The sequence below is a fragment of the Gnatocerus cornutus genome, chromosome 3 (genome assembly GCF_029298725.1).
Source record: "Gnatocerus cornutus isolate USDA-ARS CGAHR chromosome 3, icGnaCorn1.1, whole genome shotgun sequence".
In the NCBI taxonomy this organism is placed as follows: Eukaryota; Metazoa; Arthropoda; class Insecta; order Coleoptera; family Tenebrionidae; genus Gnatocerus; species Gnatocerus cornutus.
The window spans coordinates 14,542,925-14,561,813 of NC_142235.1; the positions used below are offsets into that span (position 1 = coordinate 14,542,925).

The window sequence follows — 18,889 nt, forward strand, 5'->3', positions numbered from 1 at the left end:
TTTGAAAAAGTGAAAAATTTGATTTTAATTAATTAAAAACTGAAATTCCCATTTTTCGTTTTTAAGGAATATGAAGCAACCTACGAAGTTAAAAAATACCAACATGTGGAGAATTAAAACTTCTATGGAGGTGACATTTTTGTTTTTATCATTATCCTATAATTTTGAAGTTATTAATAAAAAAAAAACAAATGAAAAATAGGCAACCAACAGTACAACTAACGCAAATCATCTTCAAATCTCATAATTTACGCCCGCTCACTAGGCGGTCAAAGCAGGCAAAGACCCAACTGGTCGCTCTCGGCAACAAACATCGAAGGTACTACTAGCAAGTGTATTGAGAAATAATATTTTTTTATCTCTGATACAGGGTCCGGCAACATTTGTGATCACCCCAAAAATTGTCTTAGCGGTAAAATTTTAAAAATTTACACACGCTAATAGATAGTCGAAGAAGTTCTAGGAGATGACGCAAAACTTGTTCTTTATTACCGATAGTTTTGGCGTCGCGACGCCTTAAAAATGTAATTTTTATCTATTTGTGAGGGTTTTTAGAACCATGTAATATACAGGGTCCGGCAACACTTGTGTCCACCCCTAAAATAGTCTTTAATTTTAAATATAAAGTTTTAGAAATTTGCATACGCTCATAGTTGACAAAGCTCTAAAAGCTGACGCAAACATTTGTTTTTTATCACGGTTCGGTTGGCGTCGCGACGCCTAAAAAGTATAATTTTTAGCGATTTTTGAGTTTTTGCGGAAATATTCGCAAATTCAATTTTTTTTCAACATAACTGTGATACAAATATCTGGGTTTTTATTTTAAATCTAATGCAAATTCTGTTTAAAATTTGCGAAAAAAACGCTGTTTTATCAAGTTAGTTTTCAAAATTATGACAGCGCAGTGGCAAACTACGTTTACACCAAACTTTCACAAGTCACTTCATTCTCTCTTATAAAGGTTAATTTTGATTAACACGGACAAGTTGCACTTTATGGACACCAGAAATGGTTAATTAACCTCGACAAAGCGACAATTTCACCAAGAAAAACTTTTGTTACAATCAAAAACGAACCAAAAAATAGATGTCATTTGTGACACAAGATGTTGACAGATGGGTGTAAACGTAGTTTCCAATTTTGACGTAATGAAATTGGAAACTAACTTGATAAAACAGCATTTTTTTCTCAAATTTTGAAGACAATTTGCATTGAATCTAAAATGACAACTGAGATATTTTTAACACATTTATAGTGAAAAAATTAAATTAGGGGTTGATATCACAAACTCTCACAATTAACTAAAAATTACATTTTTAAGGCGTCGCGACGCCAAAACTATCAGTAATAAAAAACACATTTTTGCGTCAGCTTCTAGAGCTTTGTCAACTGTGAGCGTATGCAAATTTCTAAAATTTTATCTTTAAAATTAAAGACGATTTTGGGGGTGAACACAAGTGTTGCCGGACCCTGTATATATTTTTTTAATATAAATGTGTTAAAAAAATTTTTGATTGTACGCAAATTGTGTTTAAAATTTATTTAAAAAAAGAAGTTGTTTTTTAAAATACAATAACGTGAAATTGTTTATTTTTGGGTAAACCTACTCCTCATTTATTTTGAATACCGCATTTCAAGGTCATAATTTGTAAAAATTGGGGAGCTCTACGGCAAATTTGAGAAGATTTATCCATTGAATTGAACATAAACGAGTACTGGAACACCCAAAGACCTGTTCGTGATTGTTTTCAATACATAAATCCTCTTAAATTTGTCGTAAGCTCCACAACTGTCACAAATTATGCGGTATTCAAAATAAATGAGGAGTAATAATGTGTAAATTATTGTATTGTGTAAAATTATTATTTATTCATTGAAAAAGCTCTAGCGAAAACACTGTGACCGAATAATTGAGGTAAAGTTGAGCTAAGTTGAACAAAGTATCGGTTTTTTTAATTCCCTGTACAAATTGATAATACATAGTCATTAAAGCAGTAAACCTTCATATTAATCCTGACATTGTAAATGATTCTTTAGCGATGGTAGGGAGCAAAGGTATCTTCAACTGCGTCAACGCAATTTTGCGCCACTGATTTGAAATCGGGCCCTAAGTTCTTATTTTTCAATGTAAATAATTAACTATTTCTATTTAGTTCACTTTCGGAACTATTCCTAATATTTTTCATCACCGTTTTTTAATAAAATTGTTGGCTCAAATCTTGGTGTTGACAAAAATTATCAAAAACACGATTTATTCCCAAACACCAAATTTCGTCAAAAACTGCTGACGCGCATTTGGATAGTAATGCTTACCATCATCAGAACGATGATTAAACTGCATTTTTTGACGAAATTTGTTGTTTGAGAATACATTGTATTTTATCAAGAACCGTTTTGCAATTTGCTTCCTACTTTTTTGGTTAACTGATGTACTTAAATGATTTTTTGAACCGTTTGCCATTGTAAATTAAAATAATTAAAAGCAAATAATAATTTAATCTAAAGAACAAAAATTGGCCATCAACGATAAATACTCTCTCTCTCTGTAATAAACAGCAAGTTTGATAAAAGCCACTGACCAACTTTAATCGACAAAACTCTGGAAATTTAAAAAAGTACATTGATTTACAAGTCGTGCACAGTCAAAAACACAAGTATCCAAAAATTGAAAGAATTTAAATATTTTTTCAAGATATTTATTTATAGGCTTTCCGAAATACACTTTTAATTGCTTTTGGATGATTTGAAGTTTTGGGTTTTACACTCTTTTCTTGAAATGAAAATTATGGTGTTAGCTTCGACATTTTTGAAAGCAAATTGTCTTATTGGTAACGTATAAAATCCATCGGTAGCAGGTAATGATTAGCTTATTAGAGACGAGGATTATTATGTGACATTCCTACAATTAAAGACCCAAGTGGATACAGGTTTTTAAAAAAATAGTTTTTCGCATAATAACATTAAACGCCAATTTTGCTTTTTTTTGCTGGTTCAGGCTTAAAAAATATTAACCAACATAGAAACTATGACAATTTAAAATGTTAAAATTGTTAAAAATGAATTAGAGAAGTATTTTTATTGATTATTGGGATGTACTATTATGAGGAGTTAATTTTTAAATCACAGAAAACAACAGAGTCGAAAAGGTCCAAAAACTCATGTGTCGGGTAAAAGGTTTGGTTAAAAAAAATTAAATGCGTTTTTCTCAAATAAAAATAAAAAAATAATAAGTAATTTTAAAATTTCCCCGGCGACCAGTGAGGAAAAATTTCGGACCACATTTACGAAAATTACATTTTTAATTAAAAAAACATTCTTCCATTACGTACAATGGAAACTGGAAATTTGCGGATTTTATTCATATATTTTCCATTAATCGAAAAAAAAATTACGACTGTAAAATTTTTGCTTACTAGAACCAGAAATTTCACGGGCTCAAAACGCAGAGAAACTCAAATCCTAATATTTTAACTCATCGTTGGTCCAACACGAATTTATTGTTCCAACCGCTGGGTTTCTTAGGAAATGTGCAGGTCAAGCGACCGTTTCCATAAAGTTTATGATCCCCTCATTACCAAATCCTCGGTAATCCCTTTTGGCAGCTGTCAATCAAAGGTGTTGTTAAAGTTGCATACTTTTCAAACACGAAATTTTCGGGCAGGCTCGTAGAAAAACAGCTTTCCAGAGATTTGAACTTTGGACCTATAGGTTTCACTCAAACTCGACATCACCTCTGCTGTGACTTGCTTTGTTAACGTATTTGTAAATTACATTTTGAAGCTAAAGATACAAAATGTTGTTTGGTCGAAGATAAAATAGTGTCATTCACTCGCATGTAATAGGCTATTATTACACTCGGAAGAATTAAAACACTCGTTTCGTTCGTATTGTAATCTTGTTAAAATAGCCTTCATTACATGCTCGTTAAAGAGTATTCTAATATTACAGAATTCTCTTTCTTTTGTGTAATTCGTATTTTCCCTGACGTCTCTCCCTGGAGTTGTTCCATTTGATCAATTACCTTATTTTTAGCCGTTTTTTCGGAATTTCAGAGGAGAAAAAATTTCAAAACTAAATTTAAAAATTAAATTAAAGCTAAAGCATACAGAACCGTCCATCAAATATAAATTTTGTGAACATTATTCGTTTGCTTTTGTCATGTTGGGAAAACTGGAAAGTCCACTCTTAATTTCAACGTTGGATGTTACCATATGGCATCAAGTAAAAAGTTTGAAATAACAGTGTTTCCGGCTTCCTTAAGGTACATAATATTTATTTGCTCAAATAACATAAAAACTAGCAATTACTGCACAATAATCTTGTTCATACTTTCGATAAGTTTATCTCGCTGTAAAATCGTTAAATGGTTTCCCTCGATCTTCGTCACAGAAACTGTTTTTTCGCACAGTTTTGACAACTGGTAGTCATGACCATCGTCGACCAAAGGAACTTCTGCTTTCATCAAATAAACATCTGATTTTATTTTATCGTCATCAAAAGTGTATTTAATCATTGCTTTGTAACGGTTATACACACCAACAATAATATCACTTTCAATTTTTTTTTCATTTAAGAATTTAGGCGGGATGAGCGAAATCGCAAGATCAACTTTTTCGCGAAAAGTCGAAGTCTTAGAGAACACATCCTGAAAAACAAATCTGAAGTTTTAAATTTTAAGAGAGTCAAAAACTTACTTTGGTTTGTAAATTTTGACCTGCGGGTAACCACGCAGATAGGACATGTTTTATGATTACACTGTCTAAATCTTCGTCTTTTCCAACAGGATATTGAGCGTTTCCTGCAGCGACCAAATATGTTGGAGCACCATCGATGAGAATAACTTTCAAAGTGTGGCCTTTGTTTTCAAGGATGGAGGCTAGCCTTAGAACAACATTGGAGCCGAAGGAGTAACCGATCAGGACGAATTCGACACCTTTGGAGATTTTTTCTTCAACGTTCTGCAATTTACGTCTAGTTTAACATTATTAAGAAATTTGGAGTACTTCACTGGCAAAATCTTTGTAACAATGTCTTCAAGGGTTTCATCGAAGAAACCTTGATATCGGAGACCAATAAGACGGACGTTCAACTTATTTAAAGCATCGAGACACGTGAAATCACCATCGAGCCCCGGAAGCAAGAAAGCGACAATCTCGCTTTTGTTATCGTTAAGTTTAATAACAAGAGGATCATCTTTATTAAACTGAGGAATGTTGTACCCAAAAATGTTTCCTTGTGGTTTAGTCGCTTGAACTAGATCAGTTTTCTTGGTTTTATCACCTTCAATTTCTGCCAATCTGCAAGAAATAATAAGTTCAAAAATGACACTGTACCCTTTTCAGTACCTTGAAAATGTTAAACTTCGTATTTCTTTTGGGGTAACATAAATCTCAAATTCGTTTTCAAGCAGTTGGATAATTTCGGTCCCCATCATGGAGTCCATTCCTAATTCCGCTAAAGTTGAGTGTGGACTAACAGTCTTCAGGTTCTTAATTCCCATGACGGTAGCAACAGCTTCTGTTGCGCTTATAACACCTAAGCTTCGGTTGTTTTTTTCTGCCACGACCATGCTGGAGACGACGGGATTGTCTTGGGTTAAGAAGTTGTCCAACACTTGAAGACAACTGGAGATTTTCTGTTGGAGAGTACCGCCGATGACCAACTCTTTGTTTTCTTTCTGCATTTTTGCCACTAAGCCAACCTAAAAAAAGTTGTTGGAAAAATTAGTTGTACAAGAACTGTTGGTTACATCTCCTATGGCGCCCCATTGGATCGCCACCGCCGGAAGACCTTCAGCTTTGCGATTTTCGCATAATCTCTCCATTACTGAGTTTGCCATTCCATAGTTGGTTTGGCCGACATTGCCACGTCCACACGACACTGAAGAAAAAACGACGAAATACCTAAAAAAATAAACAGTGGAGGCTATTTGAAGTTTTTAAGACAAACCTCAGCTGTGGGCACAATTTCCTTGTCAATTCATCTAAAACTATAGTTGCTTCAACTTTTGGTGCAAACGAAGTCTTGAACAATTCCGCGGTTTGCTCTTCTAAAAGAGCGTCTTTAAGAATGACCGCCAAATTGAAGACAGCTTCAACAGATCCTAAATCCATGGCTTCTTTCAACAATTCAGCGCATCCTTCTTTCTTTGTAACGTCTTTGGTTGACACTCTAACATCAACACCGTACGATTTCCAAAGACTAAAAAGTTAACTTAGTTATTGGTTTAGACATGCAAAAGCAACACCTAATTCTTTGTTTTTGGTATCCGTTTTGAACTCCATTTCGTGATCCTAAAACTAATTTTCTTGCTCCTCTTAACACAAGCCAATCGGCGAGCTCCAAACCAATTCCTCCAAGGCCTCCAATGATGACGTACGAGAGCCGGGCGTCACAATTAAATCTTAAAATGGCGATGTTACCAATGATGGTTTAGAATTAGTATACCCACCTTGGTCTTGCGTTGAATTTCATTCTTTCAGGAACAACAATTTTCTTTTCTTCTTCGCCTCTAATCTTCACCAAGACTTTCCCAATGTGTTTTCCACTCATCATGTACCTAAGCGACTCTTCAACCTCTTCCATTTGGAACACAACCCGCGGAAGAGGTTTTACGAAGCCTTCCATTATACCTTTACACATCAACTCATAAAGCTCGAACTTCTTATCTTCATTATTAGAGATAATTTCGTCCAACATAATCCCATGGTAACTTGCTCCTTTTTCCAACAGCAGAAGATTAAGCGTTGTGTCATTGGCCAAATCAAATTTACCAATCTCTAAAAAGCTTCCACCATTTGCTAAACATCTCACGGAAGCCTTTAACTTATCGTCGGCAAGAGAGTTCAATACAAAGTCAACCCCTCGGCCCCCAGTCTCCCTTTTAATCAATTCCTCGAAAGAAGTATCTCGGGAGTTGCCGATATGACTCTCCAAAATTTGGGGGTAGTGTGTCTTAAGGTAGTCGCGTTTTTCTTGAGTACCAACCGTGACAAAAATTTCGCAGTTGTAATGAAGGCAAACGTTCAAAGCAGCAAGACCGATGCCACCCGTAGCTGAATGGATTAAAATTGAAGAGCCTCGTTTTATTTGACCAACCTGTAAAATTTTGATTAACAAATTAAAAATTTGAGTGATTTTTATACCAGTATAAGCGAATTCAGCACTGTAGAATACACTGTTGGAACTGTGGCTGCTTCTTCAAGACTCCACGAGTGTGGCACTTGCCACAAAAGAGCTGGATCAGCAACGATGTGTGAAGACAAAGCTTTATTCTCCACTATTCCAATCACGCGACGACCACTAAAAGACACTCTTAATCAGATAATTGATAATGTGATCAATTTTACCTTGGATCCCTTCCAGAAAATTCAAGACCAATGGGACATTCATGGTTAAACCGGCTGCGGGTGCAAACCTCTACTGAGACACGACCTGTAGCAAGCATGATGTCTTTGAAGTTAAGAGCAGAGAAATAAATCTGAAAATATTTTCATGAGACTTAAGTCAATCTATGAGTGGGATACACACTGAAATTAAGGTTTGTTCATTAGGAAGCGGCGTGCTCCTACTTAACTCTCCTTGGAACCATTTGATGCTTGAAATATCACCTCTGTTGGTAACATTGGCAAAACAATGCTCACATTCAATTTCCGGTTCTTCTTCAAGACACAAATGTCGGTACGTCCCCCAATTTCCACTCTTAAACACATTAACAGCTAAATTCTTCTTCAACTGATTCTCCAAGTTTGAAGTTTCGTCCATTTTAAAAAAACATTTCACTTTACTTCCGTTTGGTTCTCGTCTGATACAATTAATCAAACCCAAAATACCTTCCGGCTCGACGTTCTTACAGACTATGGCCACGTTTTCTTCGTTCTTGATGGCACTTTTTAATTCTGATATCCACTGAAAGTTACTTGAAGACACTTGTACAAACTTGGTGTTCAAAATTGGTTGATTTCGCCGAAACAAGACCAATTTTCCTTTATCAGTTCCGTAAGAAGTTATAATCTCAACATCATTAGAACTTTCTGGTACAAACCCAACATCTTCGCGCGATAACACGAACCCACTGGTACTCAAAGAAACCATAAGTTGATTTAGATTCGGACGTTCTAAGAGTTTGGTACCAGTAAGCAGAAGCAGGTTACTTTCAGATGTAAGAGTGATGTCGGCCACTTTAACGCCAGGGAATTCTGCCAGTTGTGTTTTAGAAGAGATGGTGAGGTCTGGAACCACTAAGGGAATGTCATCTAGGACGTTACATACTAAATGTAAGAGACAATCATCAAGTTGTGTGGACTCATCGATGAGTTCAACGGCTTTAAAATTATTCCCTGATGAGTTTTCAAGAATAATCTGAGTGTTGACTCTGATGGCGTCTGGAAGGCTCAGAGATGAAAAGTTAGGCACAAATACATGTTTTTCCAATATTGGTTCAAGACGTTGTCTTTTCTTGGAAATTGATCTTGCTTGGAGTCCACTTATTTCGATTCCTCCAGATCTAGAAACAAAAGTAGAGTTACGTTGAGAAGTGCGAAAATTTACTTGATGATGGTGGCATCTTTGTATACATAGACGGGAATGTTAGACTCTTTAACTTGTTCAATCACCTTGAAGTGCTTCTTCGGATTGATGCTCAACTTTTTGATACCAACAGGGACAAAGAGTAATCTAGAGTCGGCCTGCAGAATAAACATCTGCAACATATTATCCATGTAGGCGCCCCAGTTGTTCTCCCATTTGATTAAACCAGCGGTACCACCAACACTACATTTTTGTATTCCTTTAAACACACCTCTACAAGACAATGGAAAACTTTCATCAAATCTTAAAATACCCGTAGTTGTAACCACGTAAATACAGTTCCCTGTAGATCTCGTCGTGTTGTAACACTTCTGTAGGATCGTCTAGATTAAAGTCGAGTGGTTCGAGATCACATTCCTCCGCGCCTATATGGACATACCCGCTCACAACCATCGAGTTGTTTTCCAATACTTCAAAGTATCCGTTTCCTTCCTGAATTGTCACCAAGAACGTCACATAATCGCTTTTTGGCATCGCCACCGCTCTCATAAACTTGCAGTTGGAGAAGACAACTTGAAGATCTGTGATTATCAAATGACGGTTCCGTGCCAGACTCTCCCAAACCAAACGTAAGTATTCCGTCGCCGGGAAGAGATTCCGGTCTGAAAATTCTCGTTGTTAAACCACTCAAGTAGTACCAACCTACCATCTATCACGTGACCGGAAATAAACTTATGCTCTTCATTCATATAGGAAATGCCGAACTCTTCTTGTTGAGACTCAGTCGCTACGAACTCGTCGAACTTAAAAGTGGTCCAGATCTTGTCATGGTTCCATTGTACCAGAGGAGATATCATCGGAGTGTTACGACTGACTGGGTAGTTTATTTGAGGGTACAACTTGTGGAGTTGGGGAGTGTACCCTTCTTCGTACAACCTGAAAGTTTGGTAAAATTTCGGTGAAGATAAATGAGTAGATTACCTTCCCAAGATATCAAGAAACGCAACGGTACCACCATCGGCAATAAGAAGATCTTTGTTATTTAGGACACAGTCTGAGACGTTGACAATGATGGACTCTTTGGATAAGGTGGTCAACGACTCGTGGATGGAACGTTGCACTTGGTTTTTGAACGACAGCTCAAAGTTAAAGTTACAATCATGTCCGATGGTTTTGAATGCCAAAGACACCGCTTCCTCAAAGTTGATGGTGTCGTAGTGGTACGCAGCTACAAATTTACAGTTGGAGTCAGCGAAGACAGCCGTTGGAAACACCTCTAAGTGCTTCAAAATATCAACAATTGCGATTTGGATACACAATGCGCCAAAGAAGTCGTACTGCTTCCCAGTACTATTCTTCAACACGTCGCAAAAATTTATTGACTTCTTTTCCAAAAAACTGTTAATTCTTCCAATTGTGTCTTTAAACGGTGGGAATTCTGACAGATAAGATCCGACAACTCTAAAATTCTTGTTAAACTGACCGAAGAAGAGATAGAAAGGTGACTGAGTTGAGAAGAACTTTGAGGATTTTTTTACGACTCCATTCTTGGAGATGATGGTGTAGCCTCGGTACGGGTGTCCGGCAAAATCAATTTTGAAAACGTGATGTAGAAGTGCTAGATATTCAGCGTCCAGTTTGGTACCATTTAAGAAACTTTGGACGGCGTCTTCAGAGCGCGCGCTCACACAAACCAGCCTTGGAAGATCATCTTTGGGGATTCCACCATCAATCTTAGCATGCGGATGTCTCCTTAAGATAATATGCACGTTACTACCTCCAAATCCAAAGTTGCTGATTCCAACAACAGCCTCCTCGCCTTGGAGTTCCGTTAACTCCGTCACCACTTTCATTCTTCCTTCTTCGAAGCCTTTCATTCCTTTTTTCGCTGTTTTGAAGTGAAGGTTCGGTGCTATGAGCCCGGTGTCCATTGCGAGTAAGACTTTAATTAGAGCGGTAATACCAGACGAAACTTCAGAGTGGCCAACGCTTGATTTAACAGAACCGACAAAAAGTGGTGTGTTTCTTTTCTGTGCTACTGCCACATCAATCGCGTCGACTTCTTCAGGATCACCGGCAGCAGTTCCTGTACCGTGAGCTTCAAAGTAACTTATTTCAGAAGGATCAATTCCACTTTCTTCGTAGATCTCCGTCATTAAAATCTTCTGGATTTGAGCCGATGGGAATAATAATCCGAACTCCTTGTTACCATCGCTGTTAACTTTGGTGTTGATAACCTTCGCGTAGATGCGTCTCGCGTTTTTCGCTTTTTGGAGCAAGACGCAACCAATGGTCTCTCCTCTGACGTATCCAGCAGCGTCTTGGTCAAACACTCTGCAGGTACCATCCTTGCTCAGTACTCCTAATCTACAAAAAATTGTTAAATTTTTATTATCTTGTGAAAACTGTACCGGAAGAACTGTCGAGTGGTACCAGGGAACAGCAGCAAGCTTGCACCTCCAACTATAGCATTGTCACATTTACCAGTTCTTATAGCTTTGAAAGCAGAATCGAAGGCGTTCATAGTGCTGCTGCAAGCAGTGTCTGCCCCAAAAGACTGACCGTTTAGTCTTAGATAGTAACTTAATCTGTGGGTTAAAAAGGTCTTCAACCTCCTAAAAAGTTCCAACAATAAAAGCCGGTTTAAAAGAATGATCGGCTTGCCCTGTCACTCCAAATCTTTGCGTTTCAGTGGTAGCAACCGCTTCGTCGCTCCCAAAAGTAGAAGTGCTCACAAAAACTCCTGTTTTCGTCCCTTCCAACTCCTTCGGGTTTAGTCCGGCGTCCATAATCGTTTCAACAGCAACTTCCAGTAGAATTCGTATCAAAGGATCCATGCTATCAGCTTGGCGATGGTGCATCCCAAAGAATCCAGCATCGCACTTGTCCACTTCAGGAATTTTTGCAGATCTCTTTGGAATTTCAGGATGCTCCAATGACCATCTTCTAGTGTCATCATTCACCATGTCTTCTTTATTGAAAAGATGGTCCCGAAATTCGTAAACATTGTTAGATTCAGGAAGACGTCCTGCCATTCCTGTAATGACGACTTCTTCCCCGGGGGGACAAGAGGACAACCACCGTCCATATTGGTAACTAAGGTTGTCGTTGGAACACATTTTCTCACATTAAATTTTCGCTGACTAGCGATTCTATTAAATAGCAGAAAGATTTGAATATACATAAAGAAGGGTGGAGGTTCAAATGCACAAACAGGAAAAACAATGCAAATATTTTTTTCATGGTAATTTGTGGCATTCTGTCCTTGACTTCAAGTTATAGAAATTGGAAAAACTTGCAATGTTTTATTTATTCACAAATATGTCCAGCCAATCTATTCAAGTTTAATTCATTTCGTTTTGCAAGTCGATTTTAGGGTATAACTTTTCCATTAAATCAGATCGAAATAGAAAGACTTGAAGTGTGAAAATTGCATGAAAATGTCAAAGTGTCTTCCTTTTTACGTCACACGTAAGTTGAAAATTTTCCCACAGTTTGCGCTCGGGTAAATGCTTACTGCGTGTCTTCTAAATTAAAAAGTTTAATATCTTTTATTTCCTAAATTGTTAATTTAAGTGAGAATACAAGTCAAATATGAAAAGGAATTCCTAGAAAAATAAAAAAAAATTAAGAATCTAAGGATCAAAAGTAAAAAAATAAGTAGAAAATTTAATAAAAAATTTGAGCAGTCTGAAAAAAGCTTGAAAATCCAAAAAAAAAGATCTGATAGAATAGTTCAAAAATCTATTATAAATCTAAAATGAATTTAATAGTTTTCGAAAACTAATTAATCTGAAGAGCAGGCCCGAGCCGTCCATATGTGCAATGCGTGCCTTGCACGCGGGCGGCCACTCATTGGGGGAGGCCACATAACCGGTTTATTAAAAAAATATTCAAAACAAAAAAAATTAAAAAGCCCAAACAAAAAAAAACGTTCAAATTACAGATATATTTCCGATTATTTTTATTCATAGCTTTAATATGTTGTATATCTAGAACTACTCTATGACCAATTTCGTTGCAAACTGCCATAAAAGACATTCTTTTCTATTATATTTCGTTTCTCTTATTCATTGTGAGAGCATTTAAAAACAAACGTACGTGCAAATCAGTTCTGAAATTCAGCAAATTTTTGTGTGAATTTTTAATTGTCTCAAATGACGCTAATAGGAGTGCAATTTTAACGTGCAACAAATAATATTCTTTGAATATCGAGTTGCTTCCGTTGGCATGTTTTTTAAGTCAGTGCCTAGATATCCAGGTGTCCGGAAAGTGGCGCACCATCTTGAAAAAGGGTAATTGGATGGTTCCCGAGAGTATCAAAAAGGATTAAAATAAAATTAGAAAAATGACAAAATTGCTAAACTGTTCCCTCAATAATTTGAATTTCTAGTCTTCAAAGTCATATTCAAAAATATTGTTTAATACTTTTCAGCCATTATTTCACGAATTTTTTTTCGATTTTTTTGCATCTTGCCTCTGCACAAAATGTTCTTTACGTAACAAATTTGAACGTGAAATTATTGCACAAAAATTGTTAATTTTGGAATTAAACTTTTACTCTTCAATCCATCAGATTCCAAAAAATTGAAAGCATGGATTTTTTTAAACATTTGGTGATTTATGGCATTGTCCGATGATACGCTGCACTGGTGTGCAACTTTCCAGACACCTGTAGTTAATAAGATAATAAATAATAAGAAGTGTAAAGATATAATTTACAAAATAAAGAAAATTATTTATAATAGGCAAATATTTCTAATTTCGGGGCTTGGTTTACCGAAGGTAACTTAGGGCCAGTTTTATAATCGTCGCTTAAAGGCGGCTTTAACTAAAGGTCTTTTATTAAAGTATTGTTACAACAATTTGTTTCTATAGCAAAAATTCGTTTTAAATTTTAAATGAATGATTATGAAACTGGCTCCTGAATCTTTAAAATTTAATAATTATTAATTTTGGCTGGTTGTTTTTTTGCTAATCAACTGTGGCCAATCATCAAATTAAATACGCAATTAAGTGAATCTCAATGTAAACTGACCCATAATTTATAAAATTTCTGGAAAATTTCAAAATTTTATAGAATGGATAATACACACCTACAGACAGCAATACGAAACCAAAATTTTAAAACAAAAAGTGTTAAAGGCGAAACACGAAAATCGGTAGCCAATCACGATCGTGGAACGTTGAACACTGAATGAAACAATGTATTTTGGTTAATTATAATTACATTATTTTTGTTTTTTTGTTTTAAAATTTTGGTTGAGTACTGTATGGGGGGAGATAGGGGCGGCACATTAGGTTCGCACACGGGCGCAAGAAGGTTTCGGCTCGGGCCTGCTGAAGAGTAACAAATAAAAAGGATAAAAATGATAATGTATAATGCAATAAGGATAATGATAATTTTAGACCAAAATTTTGTAAAAAAAAAATTTTAATTTTAATTTTTACAATTCTTTTTAGACTGTTTAGGAACAGTGACAAAACATCAAATCAACAGAAAATTTACTTTTTCGTCGATCTGTGATAACAAATATAGTGTTCTATTTAAAATGACGGTTTCTGAATGGTTTACTAATCCAGGAAACAGAATTTTATTTTCACATGTTTACGAAAATTTTAAATAATTTTCTACTTTGTTGTGCAAATTTTTTTTTACAAATTTTGATATAAAGAAGAAATACATATTTTAAGGCACATTATCCAAGTTTATAAATCGAATAAAGATGAGAGCTATAATGGCCTTATGAACAAGTTTTTTATACTATTTTTTTTAATTTGCTGTTGTAACAGAGCTATTTCCAATATTTCCGCATTTGTTTTGGATGCTTTAATAGACCATTTTGACACCGAGTGCTTTAAAAGCTTTGTTTCTTTATAAGAGTGGGAATATTTAAAATACAAATTAGGAAAATGCATGTTTTAGGTTTTAAAAACAGTGGGTGCATTCGGTGCATAAATAATTAATTATTGTATGTGAACGCAACCATCAAAGTAGCGACATACAACATTTTGCCTTCATTAGTGTTTCGTTTTGTGACAATTGTAATTATAGTAATAGCAAATAATGAGTGAAAAAGCTAAAGAAAGTACACTCCTGGAAATCAAACAAAACTCGCTAAAAACTACTCTAGATATGCTATCAATGCGTTTGGTTATTGGAGTGGTGCTCAAAAAACAGCGTTAAAAATGCAGTAAAATCGAGCTGATGACTTATTTTGCCGATTCATTACAATTACATCTGTTTACAGTCAGCGATAAAAGTTTGTATGCACTACGTCAGGAAAGTGTTTCGCTTTGCTCGCTCGGCTTGTAATCTCAGACTCACTTGATAAAGAAACACTTTAATGACTTAGCACATAAATAACTGTTATTATAATACTCCCCTATGTATTAATAAATCTATTTAATTTAGTTTTTATTTATTTATTTATTTTATTAGTTCACTTTTAGACTCGTGCATGAAATTTCTAGGTTGACTTCATAATTTTTAAAGAGCATCAATATAACCATTGTTAAGCCTTATTATAGCCAAATTCTGTAGACATATGCATATACATGACATGCAAATTGAATAAGAATTTATTTACTATAGTCATCGCTGAAATGACGCGTGTGCAACTATTTAACAATTTGTACACATCATCGAATATGTACCTATATTGAATTGTGTAGTAATCGAACCGGTGCTATTTAAAATTATTTTTTTATTGTGAAAATTTTACATTATTGTGTGTACGTCGTCAAGCGGTCATTAAGTTCAAATTGTTTTATACAAACCAAGCACAAATAACAACAAATTAAAAAAATACTAAATTAGATAAAAAAAACCTTATTGTATTTGTCAATTTTTGTGAAAATAGTAAAAATAAACAACCTTATTCCCTGCGATTTCAAGAATTTTTTCTACTTTGCGTTAACAATACTTTCATTGTGAAACGCAAACGCGTTTCACAATAAAAACAATTGTTTTTATCACGACCTGCTGTATATCTACGTCCTGTGCAAAATCTCATTTCCCCGTATCAAGAATGTTTCCGAGAAAACGCTTTTTTTTGCCGAGGAGGGCGCTGCTGCTCGGGCGCTTTTAAGGTCACTAGATCAAATTGTCTGTTTTAGAAGGTACCGCTGTTAGTTTTCCAGTGCGCAATTCAAGAGAGACAGACATAGTCCATAAATCAATGGGTTAGAACGAGACGCAAGATTCTAGGGAATTGTCATAAAATTGTTGACGTAAAATTTGTCATTGACAAAATGTAAGGTTATCTTAAATTTATTTGTTTAAAATACACTTAAATAAACCGTGGGTACAAAAAGAAAATTGGTTCCAACATTATAACAGACTATGTGAATACGTAAGAGGTGAGCGAACCGACATTAGAACCGATTCCATTTTAGCACGTTAAGGAGGTGCAACACTCAGAAACGGTCTCGGACTTCAAGCACTGTCTTTTCTAATCTCCAACGATTCGACCTGTATGCAGTAACGCCCTAATTAGAATATGCTATCAGCACTTTTTATATTGTAGCTTATGCAGACAATGTGGTAATAATGATGTGATGTAAAAGGAACTGAGAGAAAGCATTGCATAAATGGAAGTAGCAAATACATGAGCAGAAAATGAAGTACATGAGATATTCTTCAAGCGCTATTAAGAAGAGAGAGTTTACAAATTTGTACATGTTTAAGATCTTGATTGAGTTAATACAGAACAACTGCAATTATCATCATCAACAAAACGAATATCAGGAGCAAATATTAAGGTTATGGCAAAATTATTTAACACCCTAAAATACAAAATTAAATCTATTTCTAACACTACAGGAGACCATTTGAATACGTAAGAAGTGAGTGAGCAAACCAACATTACTATCAATCCCATTGAAGTGCGAGTCATGTGTTTGAGCCTCTAGCGTTGTCTTTGGCAGTGTTTCAACGATTCCACCTGTATACAGTAAGGGCATAAGTGTTATAAATTCTTTATATGTTGTGAACTGTAGCGAGAAATATAAAAATTATAAGACCTAAAGAAGAACTGAGAAAAAGCATTAGGACGGACATACATGGAAAATGCAAGTGACGCGTATAGTGAGGAAATGACTAATAAGAGTATAATAGTTGAATTAGTTGAGAAGTTTGAATGTGGAAAAATATTCAAGAACTTGAGGGTGCACAACACTGAAATACAGATTGTTGCAATGAAACCTTGTGATTTTCTTATGAAGTAACAAGAAAATCAATGATTAATTTCAGGTAAAATGAAGATTCAACGTTGTATCCAAAAACCAAAGAAATAGTGCAGCATATTAACTCAACGACAATAAAATAATTTTAATCAAATCTTTTATTCTACTAAATTTTCTCCATGAATGTATAGCTATGAGTTAGCACCCATGTGTTTAAGGACCTTCGTACGCCACTTAGAACTGTAGAACCTGTTTTGCCTCTCTTATGTGTATTTCTTGTTCTATTGCATTTTCAGTGTTCCCTTTCATTATGAGGAAGCAGCAGTGGCTTCAAGCCAATCATCTTCTGCCGCTGATGTTGAAAGCGATGTTGTATCTCCCTCCTGAGGCTGTGTATCTGCAGTGTTCAGTGCAATGACTGTATCTTGTCCCTCTGCTGTTTTATGAGGTGCCTCTTTTAGATTAGGGTAGCAAGTCAGTTGTTTCTACAACACATTTTGATGACGTTTCCCGGTGAGGCCGACAAACTTACACTTTACAAGATTTTTGCTTATTTTTTAGGCCATTGAAACATTTCTATTCATAACGCAGGTTTTGTGATGTAATCCTTCTGCCATTTTCTTGTCCATAGATTTGATTTTCAACTCATATTAACAATAAGATGAACGAGTTATTCGCCTGAATGCAAGAAGTTCATGTTGGTATTGGGGCTATTGAAACACAAAAGCGATTGAAGACAAATTGGGGGAACATTATTTAAATTTAGTTCACAGAATTCGTAAACTAACAGGTACAAAATTCCATAACCTTATAAGAAGTACTCAAGGGTTCATATACAAAAACCAACTTTAGTATTCCCCCAATACGTACTGCTTAACCAATGTCACAATGATTGTCGGCTTCGATTGGGCTTCCATCTACCTTCTATTTGGAGTTTTCTGAAATTAGTGGAAAGTCGTCGTACATAAAACGTCAAATAGTATTTACTTACGGCGGAGGAAACAAATACAGCATAACGATTCGTGTTGAGAAATCGCACATTCAAATCATTTTATTACAAACGATATTTGACAAGAATTGACAGTTCATAAAGCAATGTGTCCACACAAACAACACAAAATTTAGTGCGCATGTAGAGATAGACAGAAGATATCGTTGTCTTTCTTTTTGTCACTAACAGCGGTACCTTATAAAACAGCAAAGTCCCTAAATCTATAGGTCTGAGCGAGTCCACTAATCGCGTTGATGACGTCAAAACGGTTCGCCTTTTGGCGCGAAGTTTGAATACATTGGTCAGCAAGCAACCTGCAGTACACCGGTGTATTTTTGCGTGAATGTATTTTCACTTTTGAGACTCAATTCAGTCATAAACTAATTCGACCAAACAAGCTTTTTTTAAGGTTTCATGACGAGCACAAGTGGTGTCCCCAATCGCTGCTTGACCCAAGTGCCTCTAATGAGAATAGTAATTCGCACTTGGCTAATCAGTATCAAAATGCTTTCAAATGTAAGATCGGAAGCTGCACTGTCAGAAAAGTTTGGTCTTATAGTATATCCGGTGAGAGATTGGGAAATTTCGACAGTTGACATATAGGTTGGCAGCAAATTATGCTACAAAATACACTAAAAACACTAAATTCCTACGGTTAACAGGGTTGACAGCAACCCGAGTTACTTTGTTATTTTGTTATTTTAAATTTTGCGCGTATAGTTTATCCGGTGAGAGATTGGGATATTTCGACAGTTGACATATAGGTTGGTAGCAAATTATGCTACAAAATACACTAAAAACACTAAATTCCTACGCGAAATGGGTTGACAGGGTTGTCAGTAACTGGGGTTATTTTGTTATTTTAAATTTCGCGCGTTTGGTACACTTTTTATCGCGTAGATTTAGTGACTTTCTGTCATTCAATCTCTCACCGTACAAACTATACCTCACCATTTTCTTCCACAACCACGTGGGAACATCAAGAAAACCTCAAGATTTCGCACATTTTGAAATGGTCTGCCATATAGCAATTTCTGCCAGGAAATGGTGAGGAACACAAAACTTTTTGACCGTACAACTTCCGATTTTTCAATGAATAAGGTTTTTGTCATTGAATTATTTGTGTCCCAGGACTCTGTGTCTTAAGATCCTGGGATATTTGTGATGTGTTTTTCTTCAAAT

General features: G+C 35.6%; 1 protein-coding gene and 1 long non-coding RNA gene across 2 annotated transcripts; one reads left to right on the forward strand and one right to left on the reverse strand.

The window, feature by feature from the left end:
* Positions 1 to 4,285: 4,285 nt before the first annotated feature.
* LOC148177306 (fatty acid synthase-like) lies at positions 4,286 to 11,648 on the reverse strand. The gene is made up of 17 exons (XM_088033305.1): positions 11,194 to 11,648; positions 10,941 to 11,144; positions 9,511 to 10,896; positions 9,236 to 9,465; positions 8,843 to 9,191; positions 8,551 to 8,802; positions 7,531 to 8,506; positions 7,350 to 7,480; positions 7,146 to 7,302; positions 6,452 to 7,098; positions 6,248 to 6,403; positions 5,950 to 6,201; positions 5,750 to 5,903; positions 5,346 to 5,701; positions 5,009 to 5,297; positions 4,695 to 4,958; positions 4,286 to 4,645 (listed from the first exon to the last, which is right to left on the reverse strand). Exons 1-17 carry the CDS (start codon positions 11,646 to 11,648, stop codon positions 4,304 to 4,306), a joined length of 6,600 nt encoding a protein of 2,199 aa, XP_087889431.1. The 3' UTR covers positions 4,286 to 4,303.
* A 3,971-nt stretch (positions 11,649 to 15,619) lies between these two features.
* Positions 15,620 to 16,443, forward strand: LOC148177307 (uncharacterized). The gene is made up of 4 exons (XR_015769773.1): positions 15,620 to 15,876; positions 15,928 to 16,005; positions 16,059 to 16,293; positions 16,355 to 16,443. It is a non-coding gene; the product is annotated as an uncharacterized LOC148177307 (long non-coding RNA).
* The last annotated feature ends 2,446 nt before the right edge of the window (positions 16,444 to 18,889 follow it).

Bases quoted from the DNA above. Each gene is read 5' to 3' on its own strand.
- LOC148177306 (XM_088033305.1), bottom strand. From the start codon at position 11,648: ATGTGTTCCAACGACAACCTTAGTTACCAATATGGACGGTGGTTGTCC. The intron at 9,192-9,235 runs GTAGGTTGGTAC...GAGAATTTTCAG, and splicing joins TTCCGGTCACGTGATAGATG to ACCGGAATCTCTTCCCGGCG. The intron at 4,959-5,008 runs GTGAAGTACTCC...CGTAAATTGCAG, and splicing joins TTGTTACAAAGATTTTGCCA to AACGTTGAAGAAAAAATCTC.